Source organism: Monodon monoceros, unplaced genomic scaffold, assembly GCF_005190385.1.
Source record: "Monodon monoceros isolate NGI ecotype Baffin Bay Population unplaced genomic scaffold, NGI_Narwhal_1 Super_Scaffold_5, whole genome shotgun sequence".
Taxonomy (NCBI): domain Eukaryota; kingdom Metazoa; phylum Chordata; class Mammalia; order Artiodactyla; family Monodontidae; genus Monodon; species Monodon monoceros.
This window is the reverse complement of record NW_021703782.1, coordinates 69,759,672-69,773,992: the sequence shown is the minus strand read 5'-3', so window position 1 is coordinate 69,773,992 and position 14,321 is coordinate 69,759,672. Positions and strand designations below refer to the sequence as shown.

The 14,321-nt window shown below is 37.7% G+C and overlaps 1 protein-coding gene across 7 annotated transcripts in view; it reads right to left on the bottom strand.

The window, feature by feature from the left end:
• Positions 1-14,321, bottom strand: part of PCSK5 (proprotein convertase subtilisin/kexin type 5) — a 449,309-nt gene that overhangs the window by 139,484 nt on the left and 295,504 nt on the right. For all 7 annotated transcript variants that reach the window (XM_029202704.1, XM_029202698.1, XM_029202699.1 and 4 more), the window contains one exon: positions 2,936-3,020. In XM_029202704.1, the coding sequence (XP_029058537.1) occupies positions 2,936-3,020 (85 nt within the window). The remainder of the gene's footprint in view (positions 1-2,935; positions 3,021-14,321) is intronic.

Here is a 14,321-nt window from a genome sequence, read left to right as displayed (position 1 = left end):
AGTTGCTAGAATGTCAAATGAGGAATGTGTACTTTTTTCTTCTAATTTTTATCAGCTATGAGCTTTTTCATAGTCTACAGACTGATTCTTAAAATAACAAATGCATAAAATTTACAACATTTAATATACAAATTTTACTCACGGAATAACTCAATAGTGAGACTGTTACCATAATCCTATGTCACCCACTAGACAATACTAGAAAATGGGTATCTAAGCAACAGGGTCAAATGCTTTCTATTTTCTTATAAAAAATATATTTCTCTATATTGTTCCAATTCACATCTTACTTGACTGTGTTTTGAATATGGATCATACTATTAAAAAGTAACATTTATTTTTCCCTATGCTCTTTAAAGAAATTTGGAAAGGACAAAACCCAAAGTAGTTGAAAAAGAATCCCGAACAGTCCTGTTCACATTTTAATCCATTTCCTTCTAGTATTTTATGCATAGATATTTTTGTTTGTTTTTAGCCAGTTATTTAAAATTTTACAGGTCTCTTGAGAAAAAATGGCCAACCCTAGAAGCCCCTAAGGAAAACGCAGGGAGCCTCAAGGAGACAGAAAGTATATTTCATTCATAGATCTTCTACTGGCCAGAGAGCTGTCATTTAAAAAGCCAGTAAAAGAAAATCCCTTTCCTTTTTGTAGAGCTGTAAAAAGGGGACAGTGCATCAAATGAATCCTTTTGTGGGAGGAAACAGGACTACCAAAAAACTTATCAAACTTTTTAAAAAGCTGCCTCGTTTTTCTAATAAAGGACATTACTTCTGAGGTTGGCACTTATTCAGCAGGAGACAGAGGCTGCACTGTGTGAGGAGGGAATGCACTAAGTGGGACGTGCAGCAGAGCAGTCTCTGTGAACCATGATGCTTTCTGCTGGTTCCAAAATACAGGGGTGGCAAGGCTAACGAACCTGGTACCGTGAACTCCTGGGTTCTTTCTGGGGTAAGCCAGCCAGGTTAGACCTGTGCCGTCCCACACGCTCTAGCACCCATGGCTCGGAAGCACTTGAAATGTGGCTAGTGTGGCCGAGGAACAGAATTTAACATTTTATTTTATTTTTGTTAATTTCATTCTAAATTTTACAAATTGGCACTTGATTTGGTTATTGGCAAACTTCTGAGTAAGTGTGGAACAACTTGGCTATATAAAAATCTACTTCAACTACATTTTATAAAATCTACATACAGATCAAGTATTTCTCATAAAAAATTATTGTCTGAATTGAGATGTGCTTTAGGGGTGAAATACATATCAGATTTCGAAGGCTAGGTACTACAAACAAAAAAGAATATAAAAGATCTCACTAATTATCTTGTATATTGTCTTACATTGATTACATGTTGAAATATTTTGGATATATTTGATTAAATATTTTATTAAAATAAATTTCACCCGTATCTTTTTACTCGTTTTAATGTGGCTACTGACATATTTAAAATAACATATGGTTCTCATACTTCTGTTGGAGAGCACTGGTTAACTTACTCTATCAAATGTTCCCTAAGAAATATAGAGAATAATCTTAATCTTTCATTTCTCATGGACCAATTCAGTATCAGATATTGGAATAAGTGCTTTGTAAATGTTATCACAGTTAATCCTTATCATAATCCAGCAACATCGGGGTTATTATCACCTTTTTTTTTTTTTTTTTTTTTTTTTTTGTGGCACGCGGGCCTCTCACTGCTGTGGCCTCTCCCGTTGCGGAGCACAGGCTCTGGACGCGCAGGCTCAGCGGCCATGGCTCATGGGCCCAGCCGCTCTGCGGCATGTGGGACCTTCCCGGACCGGGGCACAAACCCGCGTCCCCTGCATCGGCAGGCGGACTCTCAACCACTGCGCCACCAGGGAAGCCCGATCACCATTTTATAGATGAGAAAACCGGAGCTCAAGAGGGGCAAAGTGACTTGGCCAAAATCACACAGCTCATAAATGGCGGAGAAAGATTTGAGCTCACATTTATCTTCCTTCTTTTCATTATGCCAATCTGCTCCTTCTACAAAAAGCAGTAGGAGGCCGACCAGGCTGATATTTATCAAAACTGAAGTCCTGAGGTAAAAGGTGCTAAGCAAACTGACACTGAATGCATTTACGGGGAAAAAAAGAAAGCCATGGAATAATCAATTAATCTAAATAAAAATGATGTTCCACTATTAATTAATGCAAAGAATTACCTGCCTAAAAACTGCCTGGACCCTGCATATTTCACCTCTGATCAAAGGTGAAAATAGAGGTACTGGTGATTCTTGAAAGGGAAGCAAGGGAGCACAATTCTAGCTCTATGTAATAAACCCAGAGTCCAACTCCTCACTCAGTGTGGGATGATCTGACCTTCTCTAAGGATATCAAGAGACTACCTAGTTCATTTGAGCTGCATGTTATTCTCTCAAAGAATCTATCAACTATCTGGCTTTAGCAATGTGCAAGTCTCATCCATTCAAGGAAAATATCCCTTGGTATTAAATCTAAGTGCATATCATAGCATAATGGAACCAGCCTGAGGTGCTGAAGATAAGAGAATGATTGGCTATACGGAGAGAAATAATAAAAATAAGGGAATAGTTTCGACCATCAGAGGAATGAATCATGGGGATTAAATATAATTCATTGGTGTTACCTACACAGTAATCCTTGACTGATGTACTACCGGTCAAAAAGCCTGAAGCAGGCCTCTCAAATGGCCATTTATTTTCTTGTATTTGAGCCATCTTTTCTAAAGGGAATTTTATTTGGTTTATAAACCTTCCTTAGCCAAGATGGTATCCATTTTTTCACATAAAATGGTAGAGATAATGCAAATAGCAATCAAGTGTTTGAATGGGAGTCAAACCAAGGGTAACTTATAAAAGGGTTATATTTACTTTTTTTTTTTTATTTGTACTGAGAAGTCCTTGGGCTGTTACTTGATGAAATCCTTCACTCTCTTACCTTGACCCCTCCCTACATTCTGTACAGTTGTCGGATTCAGTACATGTCTTGCAGTTTTCACTGCATTTCCGGCAAAGATTTTTCTCTGTTAAAAAAGAAAAAGTAACAAGGTTATAAATCAATTTTGGTCAGCTGGATTCCATCAAAGCATGTGTTCTAATGTTTGTTAATGTATGCTATAGTACACATGGCCTTGAGTAGGAAACTGTAGGAAAAGCCCCAGACTCAGCATTTGCTACCACTTCTCAGCAAACCAAATACAGGTAGGAACTATATAGCATGGGGTAACACCTTAGTGATATCTACCATTTTATAGACAAGAGAACTACAGCCCACTTAATTCTTAAATAGTTTATTGGTTTTTTTCTTCTTCCCATTCTCTTTCCCAAGCAGGGCTTCCTAACTTCCTACAATGAAAATCTCACTCATGAAGCTGGGGCAATGTCACTAGTAAGTGTTGAGAAGCAACACTACCAGTTGAGGGATGGAATGGTAGACCCCATGCTCACAGCTTTAAGGACTACTCTGACGAACTATACTAGAAAAGAGAACTTGCTTTTAAGATTGCAGGTAAGGGTTGATTATTTCTTGCATTGTTTAGTGTCTTAAACTTTATAGCAGCTGGAGACTTGATACCTTCTCTGAGATGCAAGTGGATTCTAACCTCATGTGTATGTAGACTTGAATGAAGCTTTGTCTATAGGCTTCTCTATCTGCTTTTTATTTAGCTGGTGTTCTTCAGGGTTCCACAGAGAAGCACTGCTTTAATGGATCCCTCTAAGGACCTCCTGGAAGTCCATTTCCTTTCTCAATTCTGAGCCCCTTGGCCTGAAATATGAAGTCCTTTACAATCTATGATCTCCCCCTCATAGTGTCATTGAGGCTACTGGACATGGCATAGGCTCTGAAACCAGAGGACCTAGATTTGTGTTATGCTTTTAGCATTTCCAGTGGGCAAGTTCACAGTCTCTGTTCTCCCATTTGTTAACTAAATATTACAATAATGCGTACCTCTCAGCTTGTCTTGAGGAGTTAATGACATTATTCAAGGGAACTGTAAATATGTTGGCGGTAATTACTGCTAGTCACGATCATACATAATCACTATGTTATATGTAAATGGACTCATTAAAGGAGGAAATTAAAACAAAAGGCAATTGCATAGAAGGAGAGAGATACACAGACCACTTGTATCAGCAAAGTAATTGTTTAAATAGCCTTCTTTAACTATCTACCTTCCAGGCTCTGGCAAAAGAACTGGTTCTCTCAGTTATCTTTATCCTATCATATACCATCTAGAACCAAATTCCTTTTCCAAGGCTCAGCCTTCTTGAAAGAATTTTGAATTTTTTCTTCAGGGAATCCTACTTTATTTCTGATCCCTTTTCTAAAAATTTTTATTGAAGTATAGTTGATTTACAATGTTGTGTTAATTACTGCTGTACAGCAAAGTGATTCAGTTATACATATATACACATTCTTTTTTATATATTCTTTTCCATTATGGTTTATCATAGGATATTGAATATAATTCCCTGTGCTATACAGTAGGACCTTGTTGTTTATCCATTCTGTATAGAAAAGCTTACATCTGCTAACCCCAACCTCCCACTCCATCGCTCCCCCTTGGCAAGCACCAGTCTGTTCTCTATGTTCCCGATTTCTGTTTCTGTTTCATAGATAGGTTCAGGTTCATTTGTGTCTTATTTTAGATTCCACATATAAGTGATATCATATGGTATTTGTCTTTCTCTTTCTGACTTACTTCACTTAGCATGATATTCTCTACTTGCATCCATGTTGCTGCAAATTGGCATTATTCTTTTTTATGGCTCTGAGTAGTATTCCATTATATGTGTGTGTGTGTGTGTGTGTGTGTGTGTGTGTGTGTGTGTGTGTGTGTACATACACACATCTTCTTGATCCATTCATCTATCTATGGACATTATGTCTTGGCTATTGTGAATAGGGCTGCTATGAACGCAGGGGTGCGTGTATCTTTTTGAATTATAGTTTTGTCTGGATATGTGCGCAGGAGTGAGGCTGCTGGATCATATGGTTGTTCTATTTTCAGTTTTCTGAGGAACCACCATACAGTCTTCCACAGTGGCTGCACCAACTTATATTCCCATTAACAGTGTAGGATGGTTCCCTTTTCTCCACACCCTCTCCAGCATTTGTTATATGTAGACTTTTTAATGATGGCCATTCTGATCGATGTGAGGTGGTACCTCATTGTAGTTTTGATTTGCATTTCTCTAATAACTAGCAATGGTTGAGAATCTTTTCATTTGCCTATTGGCCATCTGTATGTCTTCCTTGGAGAAATGTCTATTTAGGTCTTCTGCACATTTTTCGATTGGGTTATCTGTTTTTCTTGTTGTTGAGTTATATGAGCTGTTCTTATATTTTGGAAATTAAGCCCTTGTCCGTCACATGATTTGCAAATATTTTTTCTCATTCTGTACGTCATCTTTTCATTTTGTTTACGGTTTCCTTTGCTGCGCAAAAGGCTGTAAGTTTGATAGGTCTCATTTGTTTATTTTTATTTCTACTGCCTTGAGAGACCAAAGAAAACAGTGATATGATTTATGTTAGAGAATGTTTTGCCTATGATCTCTTCTAGGAGTTTTACGGTGTCATGTCTTATGTTTAAGTTTTTAAGCCATTTTGAGTTTATCTTTGTGTATGCTGTGAGAGTGTGTTCTAACTTCATTGATTTACATGCAGCTGTCTAACACTCCCAACACCACTTACTAAAGAGACCGTCTTTTTCCCATTGTATATTTGTGTATCCTTTGTCGAAGATTAATTTACTGTAGATGTGTGGCTTTATTTCTGGGCTCTCTATTCTGTTCCATTGATCCATATGTCTGTTTTGTGCCAATACCATGCTGTTTTGATTACTGTAGCTTTATAGTATTGTCTGAAGTCTGGGAGGGTTATGACTCCTGCTTTGTTCTTTTCTTCAGGATTGCTTTGGCAATTCTGGGTCTTTTATGGTTTCTTATGAATTTTAGGATTATTTGTTAAAGTTCTGTGAAGAAATTCATGGGTAATTTGATAGAGATCACATTAAATCTGTAGATTGCTTTGGGTAGTATGGCCATTTTAATAATACTAATTCTTCCAATCCAAGAGCATGGAATATCTTTACATTTCTTTGAATCATCTTCACTTTCCTTTATTACATGTTTTATAGTTCTCAGCATATAAGTCTTTCACCTCCTTGGTCAGGTTTATTCCTAAGTCTTTTATTTTGGGGGGTGCAATTTTGAAAGGTATTGTTTTTTTACATTCCCCTTCTGATATTCATTGTTGGTGTAAAGAAATGCAACTGGTTTCTGTATGTTAATCTTGTATCCTGCTACCTTGCTGAATTCGTTTATCAGTTCTAGTAGTTTTTTTGTGGAGTCTTTAGGGCTTTCTATATATGTAATCATGTCATCAGCATATAATGACAACTTTACCTCTTCCCTTCCAATTTGAATACCTTTTATGTTTTTTCTTGTCTGATTGCTGTGGCTAGGACTTCCAATACTATGCTGAATAGAAGAGATGAGAGTGGGCATCCCTGTCCTTCTCCAGATTTTAGCGGGGAGGCTTTCAGCTTTTCACAACTGAGTATTATCTTGGCTGTGGGTTTGTCATAAGTACCTTTTATTATATTGCTCCCCCCTCCAAATTTTTATTTTATATTGGAGTATAGTTGATTAACAATGTTGTGTTAGTCTCCGGTGTACAGAAAGTGATTCAGTTATACATATACATGTATCTATTCTTTTTCAAAATCTTTTCCCATTTAGGTTATTACAGAGTATTGAGCAGAGTTCCCTGTGCTGTACAGTAGGTCCTTGCTGGTTATCTATTTTAAATATAGCACTGTGTGCATGTCAATCCCAAACTCACACTCTATCCCTCCCCCTGCCCACCCTTCCCCCGGTAACCATAAGTTTGTTCTCTAAGTCTGTGAGTCTGTTTCTGTTCTGTAAAAAGGTTCACTTGTATCATTTTTTTTTAAAGATTCCGCATGTAAGTGATATCATATGATATTTGTCTTTCTCTGACTTACTTCACTCAGTATGACAATCTCCAGGTCCATCCATGTTGCTGAAAATGGCATTATTTTTTTATGGCTGAGTAACATTCCACTGTGTATATGTACCACATCTTCTTTATCCATTCATCTGTTGATGGACATTTAGGTTGCTTCCCTGTCTTGGCTATTGTAAATAGTGCTGCAGTGAACACTGGGGTGCATGTATCTTTTCGAAGTATGGTTTTCTCGGTATATATGCAGGAGTGGGATTGCTGGATCATATGGTAGCTCTATTTCTAGCTTCTTAAGGAATTTCCATACTGTTCTCCATAGTGGCTGTACCAAGTTACATTCCTACCAACAGTGCAGGAGGGTTCCCTTTTCTCCACACCCTCTACAGCATTTATTGTTTGTAGACTTTTTGATGATGGCCATTCTGACGGGTGTGGGGCAATATCTCATGGTCATTCTGATTTGCATTATTCTAATTACTAGTGATGTTGAGCATCTTTTCATGTGCCTCTTGGCCATCTGTATGTCTTCTTTGGAGAAATGTCTATTTAGATCTTCTGCCCATTTTTGGATTGGGTTGTTTGTTTTTTTGATATTGAGCTGCATGAACTGTAAATTTTGGAGACCATTCCCGTATCGGTCACATCATTTACAGATATTTCTCCCATTCCATGGGTTGTCTTTTCATTTTGTTTATGGTTTCATTTGCTGCACAAAAGCTTTTGAGTTTAATTAGGTCCCATTTGTTTGTGTTTGTTTTTATTTCTGTTACTCTAGGAGATGGATCCAAAAAGATATTGCTGAGATTTATGTCAAAGAGTGTTCTGCCTTTGTTTTCCTCTAAGAGTTTTATAGTGTCTGGCGTTACATTCAGGTCTTTAATCCATTTGGAGTTTATTTTTGTGTATGGTGTTAGCAAGTGTTCTAATTTCATTCTTTTACATGTAGCTGTCCAGTTTTCCCAGCACCACTTACTGAAAAGCCTCTTTTCTCCATTGTATATTCTTGCTTCCTTTGTCAAAGATAAGGTGACCATAGGTGCGTGGGTTTATCTCTGGGCTTTCTATCCTGTTCCATTGGTCTATATTTCTGTTTTTGTGCCAGTACCATACTGTCTTGATTACTGTAGCCTTGCTGTATAGTCTGAAGTCAGAAATCCTGATTCCTCCTGCTCCATTTTTCTTTCTCAAGATTGCTTTGGCTATTTGGGGTCTTTTGTGTTTCCATACAAATTGTAAAATTTTCTGTTCTAGTTCTGTGAAAAATGCCATTGGTAATTTGATAGGGATTGCATTGAATCTGTAGATTGCCTTGGGTAGTGTAGTCATTTTGGCAATATTGATTTTTCCAATCCAAGAACATGGTATATCTTTCCATCTGTTTGTGTCATCTTCGATTTCTTTCATCAGTGTCTTATAGTTTTCTGAGTACAGGTCTTTTGCCTCCTTAGGTAGTTTTATTCCTAGATATTTTATTCTTTTTGATGTGATGGTAAATGGGATTGTTCCTTTAATTTATTTTTCTTATCTTTCATTTTTAGTGTCTAGAAATGCAACAGATTTCTGTGTATTAATTTTGTATCCTGCAACTTTACCGAATTCACTGATGAGCTCTAGTAGTTTTCTGGTAGCATCTTTAGGATTTTCTAGGTATGGTATCATGTCATGTGCAAACAGTGACAGTTTTACTACTTCTCCAGTTTGGATTCCTTTTATTTTTTTTTTCTTCTATGATTGCCATGGCTAGGACTTCCAAAACTGGGTTGAATAAAAGTGGTGAGAGTGGTCATCCTTGAATTGTTCCTGATTTTAGAGGAAATGCTTTCAGCTTTTCACCATTGAGTACGATGTTAGCTGTATGTTTGTCATATATGGCCTTTATTATGTTGAGGTAGGTTCCCTTTGTGTCTACTCTCTGGAGAGTTTTTATCAGAAATGGGTGTTGAATTTTGTCAAAAGCCTTTTCTGCATCTACTGAGATGATCTTGTGTTTTTTGTCTTTTCTTTTGTTTATGTGGTGCATCACATTGATTTGTGTATGTTGAACCATCCTTGTGAACTTGGGATGAATCCCACTTGGTCATGGTGTATGATCTTTTTTATGTGTTACTGGATTTGTTTTGCTAATATTTTGTTGAAAATTTTTGCATCTATATTAATCAAAGATATCAGCCTGTAATTTTCTTTTTTGGCAGTGTCTTTGTCTTTTATTGGTATCATGGTGATGGTGACTTTATAGAATATCTCTGGGAGTGTTCCCTCCTCTTCAGTTTTTTTGGAAGAGTTTGAGAAGGATCGGTATTAAATCCTTCTTTGTATATTTGGTGGAATTCACCTGTGAAGCCATCTGTCCTGGACTTTTGTTTGTAGGCAGTTTCTAGATTACAGATTCTATTGCACTTCTAGTGATCAGTCTGTTTAAATTATCTACTTGATTCAATTTTGGTGGGCTCTGTGTTTCTAGAAAGTTGTCCATTTCTTGTAGGTTGTAGAACTTGTTGGCATATAATTGTTCATAGTATTGCCTTATGATTTTTTGTATTTTTGCAACATCAGTTATTGCGTCTCATTTTTCATTTCTTATTTTGTTTATTTGGGTTCTCTCTCTTTTCTTCTTCATGAGCCTGGCCAGAAGTTTGTCAGTCTTGTTTATCCTTTCAAAGAACCAGCTCTTGGTTTTATTGATATTTTCTATTATTTTTTAATCTCTATTTCATTTATTTCCTCTCTGATCTTTATTATTTACTTCCTTCTGCTGACTTTAGGTTTTATTTGTTCTTCCTTTCCTGATTCTTTTAAGTGGTAGGTTAGGTTGTTTGAGATTTTTCTTGTTTTTTGAGGAAGGTGTGTGTCGTTATGAATTTTAAGAACTGCTTTTGTTGCATCCCATAGATTTTGTATGGTTGTTTTTATCGTCATTTGTTTCAAGGTATTTTTAAATTTCCTCTTTGATTTCATCGTTGACCCATTAGTTTTTTGTTTTTTAATTATTTATTTTTGGCTGCGTTGGGTCTTTGTTACTGCATGTGGGTTTTCTCTAGTTGCTGTGAGTGGGGGCTACTCTTCATTGCGGTGTGTGGGCTTATTGCAGTGGTTTCTCTTGTTGTGGAGCCCAGGCTCTAGGCGCGCAGGCTTTAGTAGGTGTAGCACACTCGCTCAGTAGTTGTGGCTCACGGGTTCTAGAGTGCAGGCTCACTAGCTGTGGTGCACGGGCTCAGTTGCTCTGCGGCATGTCGGATCTTCCCGGACCAGGGCTCGAACCCATGTCCCCTGCATTGGCAGGCGGATTCTTAACCTCTGCGCCACCAGGGAAGTCCCGACCCGTTAGTTTTTTAGTAGCATGTTGTTTAGTCTCCGTTTCATCATTTTTCTCTGATTTCTTTTCCTGTGGTTAATTTCATGCCATTGTGGTCAGAAAAGATGCTTGAGATAATTTCTATACTGTTAAATTTGTTGAGTCTTGTTTTGTGCCCTAGGATGTAGTCAATCCTAGAGAATGTTCTATGTGTACTTGAAAATAATGTGTATTCTGTTTTTTTTTGAATGTAATGTCCTGAAAATATCAATTAAGTCTATTGTATCATATAGGATCTATTCTAAATAGATCCTATCTATTTAGTCTATTGTATCATTTAGGATCTCAGTTGCCTTATTGATTCTCTGTCTAGAAGATCTGTCCATTGATGTGAGTGGGATGTTAAAGTCTCCTACTGTTATTGTATTCCTGTTAGTTTCTCCTTTTATGTGTGTTAGTATTTGTTTTATGTATTTGTGTACTCCTATATTAGATGCATATATGTTGACAAGTGTTCCATCCTCTACTTGTATTGGTCCTTTTATCATTATATAGTGTCCTTCTTTATCTTTCTTTATGGCCTTTGTTTTAACGTCTATTTTGACTGATATGAGTATTGTGACCCCTGTTTTCTTGTCATTTCCATTTGCATTAAATATCTTTTTCTATCTCTTCACTTTCAATTTATGTGTGTCCTTTGCCCTAAAGTGGATCTCTTGTAGGTGGCATATTGTAGGCTCTTGTTTTTTATCCAATCTGCCACTCTGTCTTTTGATTGGAGCATTTAGTCCATTGACATTTAAGGTAATTATTGATAGATATGTATTCATTTTAAACCTTGTATGTATCCATTTTAAATGTATTTTAAACCTTGTATGTAACCATTTTAAACCTTGTATGTATCCATTTAAAATGTATCCATTTTAAACCTTGTTTTCCCATTGACTTTATATTTCTTTTTTGTCCCTTTCTTTTTGTTTTTCCTTTTGTGGTTTGATAATTTTCTTTTGTATTATACTTATGTTCTCTTCTTTTTGGCTTTTGTGAATCTACTGTACGTTTTTGATTTGTGCTTAGCCTGTTTTTCAAGTATGTTAACCCCTTCCTATACCTACTTGCCTTAGACTGGGAGTCATATAGGCTCAAACACATTATAGGAGGAAAAAAATCTACATTTTTTACTCTCCTTCCCCTCATTTTATGATTTTTTTTTTTTTTTGTGGTACGCGGGCCTCTCACTGCTGCGGCCTCTCCCGTTGTGGAGCACAGGCTCTGGACGCGCAGGCCCAGCGGCCACGGCTCATGGGCCCAGCCGCTCTGCGGCACGTGGGATCCTCCCGGACCGGGGCACAAACCCGTGTCCCCTGCATTGGCAGGCCTACTCCCAACCACTGCACCACCAGGGAAGCCCTCATTTTATGATTTTGATGTCTTCTTTTACATCTTCATCCTTTTGCTGTTCATTATGGTTATCATCACTTTCACAGAAATTTTTTGATTTTTAGAAAATCTGTGTCTGGCTTATTTAAGTGATTTACTTTCCAGTTGTGATTTTCTCTTTCCTATAGAGTTTTAGTTCTTTTCTATTTAGAGAAGACCTTTCAATATTTCTTTTGGGATCAGTTTAGTACTGCTGTATTCTTTAGTTTTTGCTTGTCTGAGAAATTCTTTCTCTCTCATTCTTTTCTAAATGATAATCTTGCTGGGTAGAGTGTGCTAGGTTACAGATTTTTCCCTTTCAGGACTTTGAGTATATCTTGCCGCTCCCTTCTGGCCTGCAATGTTTCTTTAGAGAAATCAGCTGATAGCCTTATGGGGGTTCCCTTGTAATTAACTCTTTGTTTTTCTCTTGCTGCCTTTACAATCTTCTATTTAACTTTTGCCATTTTTATTATGTCTTGGTGTAGGTCTGTTTGGGCTTATCTTGTTTCGGACCCTCTGTGCTTCCTGTACCTGGATATCTGTTTCTTTTTTTAGGTTTGGGAAGTTTTCAGCCATAATTTCTTCAATTACGATCCCCTTTTCTCTTTCTTCCCCTTCTGGAATCCCTATTATGCATAGATTGGCATGCTGTATATTATCCCATAGGTCTCTTATATTGCTTTCATTTATTTTTCTTCATTTGGCTTTCTGTCTACTGTCCTGATTGGGTGATTTCCATTATTCTATCTTCCAGGTCACTTACTCATTCTTCTGCATTATTCATTCTGCTATTCATGCCTTTAGCTCAGTTTTGTCTCTGCAAATGAGTTTTCTAATTTTTCTTGGTTCCTATTTATAGTTTCTAATTCGTTTTTACAGTACTCTGCATTCCTGCTGATAGCCTTTCTTAATTCCTTCAGTATTTTCATTATCTCCTTTTTGAAATTGGTGTCTATTAGACTGAAGAGGTCTGTTTCATTGTTTGTTCTTTCAAGGGAATTCTCTTGGTCTTTTAACTGGGAATGGTTCCTCCCCTACTTTATTTTACTTATATTTCTCTTACTCTGTGAGTTTAGGAGAAACAATTGTCTACTGTGGTCTTGGAGGGCTATTTATATGTGGGGGCATCCCTGTGTAGCTTGTGTGGGTTTAATATATGTGGTGCGAGGGCTGTTTTTAGTAGAGATGCCTGTTGCCTCTTTCCTCAGCATGTGCTGATCATTAGCCCCTTAATATGGGGTATGCAGATGTGATGGCCGGTGCCATTCCTGGGGTTCTTGGTGGCGGTGGCAGCTCAGGTGTGCCCCCGGAGTACACCATCGTGGCTTAGGCAGCTCATGACCACTCCTGGGGTCCGGGAGGGTGGTGGTGGTGGTGGCTTGTGACCTCTCCTGGCATCTTTTCCAGGGTTCAGCCTTCCTGATTGAATTTTGAATTTTTTCTTTAAGGAATACTACTTATTTCTGATCCCTTATGTCCCCTCCCCATTCTCATTTTTCCCTTTCTTTGTCACATTGCAGCTTATGTTCCAAATTTTGGGGAAAATAAAAACTACTGGGGAACCCGTCCCCATTGCTCTAAAGGGTAAGCCAAGAGCCCCATCTCCCTCATATAGAAAAGCCTGCCTTTGAATCAAGAGTGAATTTGACTTGTTAAGTAGCAGAAGTATCCACTTCAAAATTCTTTCCTGTTTTAAAAAAAAAAAAAAAATCTCTTGTTCAGACAAATTATCCAGAGCTCAGAAATACAGCAAAAGATACCTGCAGCCCTTGTCAGGGCCATACCAGAACACTGTCAAAAAAGAGGTGTACCCAAGGATTATGGAATTCTCTAGGCAATGTACCTTTGTCTGTTCACTAATGACATTTGATTAGGGCCCACATTCTGTGAAGCCACATGTTAATTTACAGATTTTTGTTTGACAAAGTTCCAAATGATTTCTGTCCATTTGAAAAAATAACCCCCCCAAATTCTAATTGTATTGCCATGCAGGATATTATTCAGCTCTGTCTCTAACTCATTTTGCCTTTCCTGGTGGACTAAGATGACTGATGGTCTTTGAACCCACTTATCACCTTGTAGTTTTCCTGATTAATGGGTTAGGTAAGTCATTGACATATTTCCGTTCTCTATTTACATGAAAGTCTCGTTTTTAACCTTGTTGGTATCATATAGGGGCCTGCTTCCTTTGCATAGTGCGCAGAAAAGAGCAGGCCTGGCTGCTGTCCTTATAAGGTTGGCCCACGGCTGACATCTGGGAAGTTGGATTTTATGAAGTTTCCCGCCACCCTGATAAGAGTGGCTCATGGAGCCTAAACAGTTTGTACAAACAATATGGTTTGCATTGAATACCATCTTTCCTTCTAGGAGTCTGGAATTTTGGTATGTGCCAGGTACAGGGTGCCTTCATAACCAGACCCTAATAACAACCCCAGGTCCTGAGACTCTAGGGAGGTTCCCTAGTAGATGACATTTCATACATGTTGTCACAAATTGTTGGTGGGGGAATGAAATGTATCCTGTGTCACTCCATTGGATGAAAACTCTTGAAAACTTGCACCTGGTTTCCTCCAGACTTTTTCCATGTGCCTTTTCCCTTTGCTGATTTTACTCTGTATC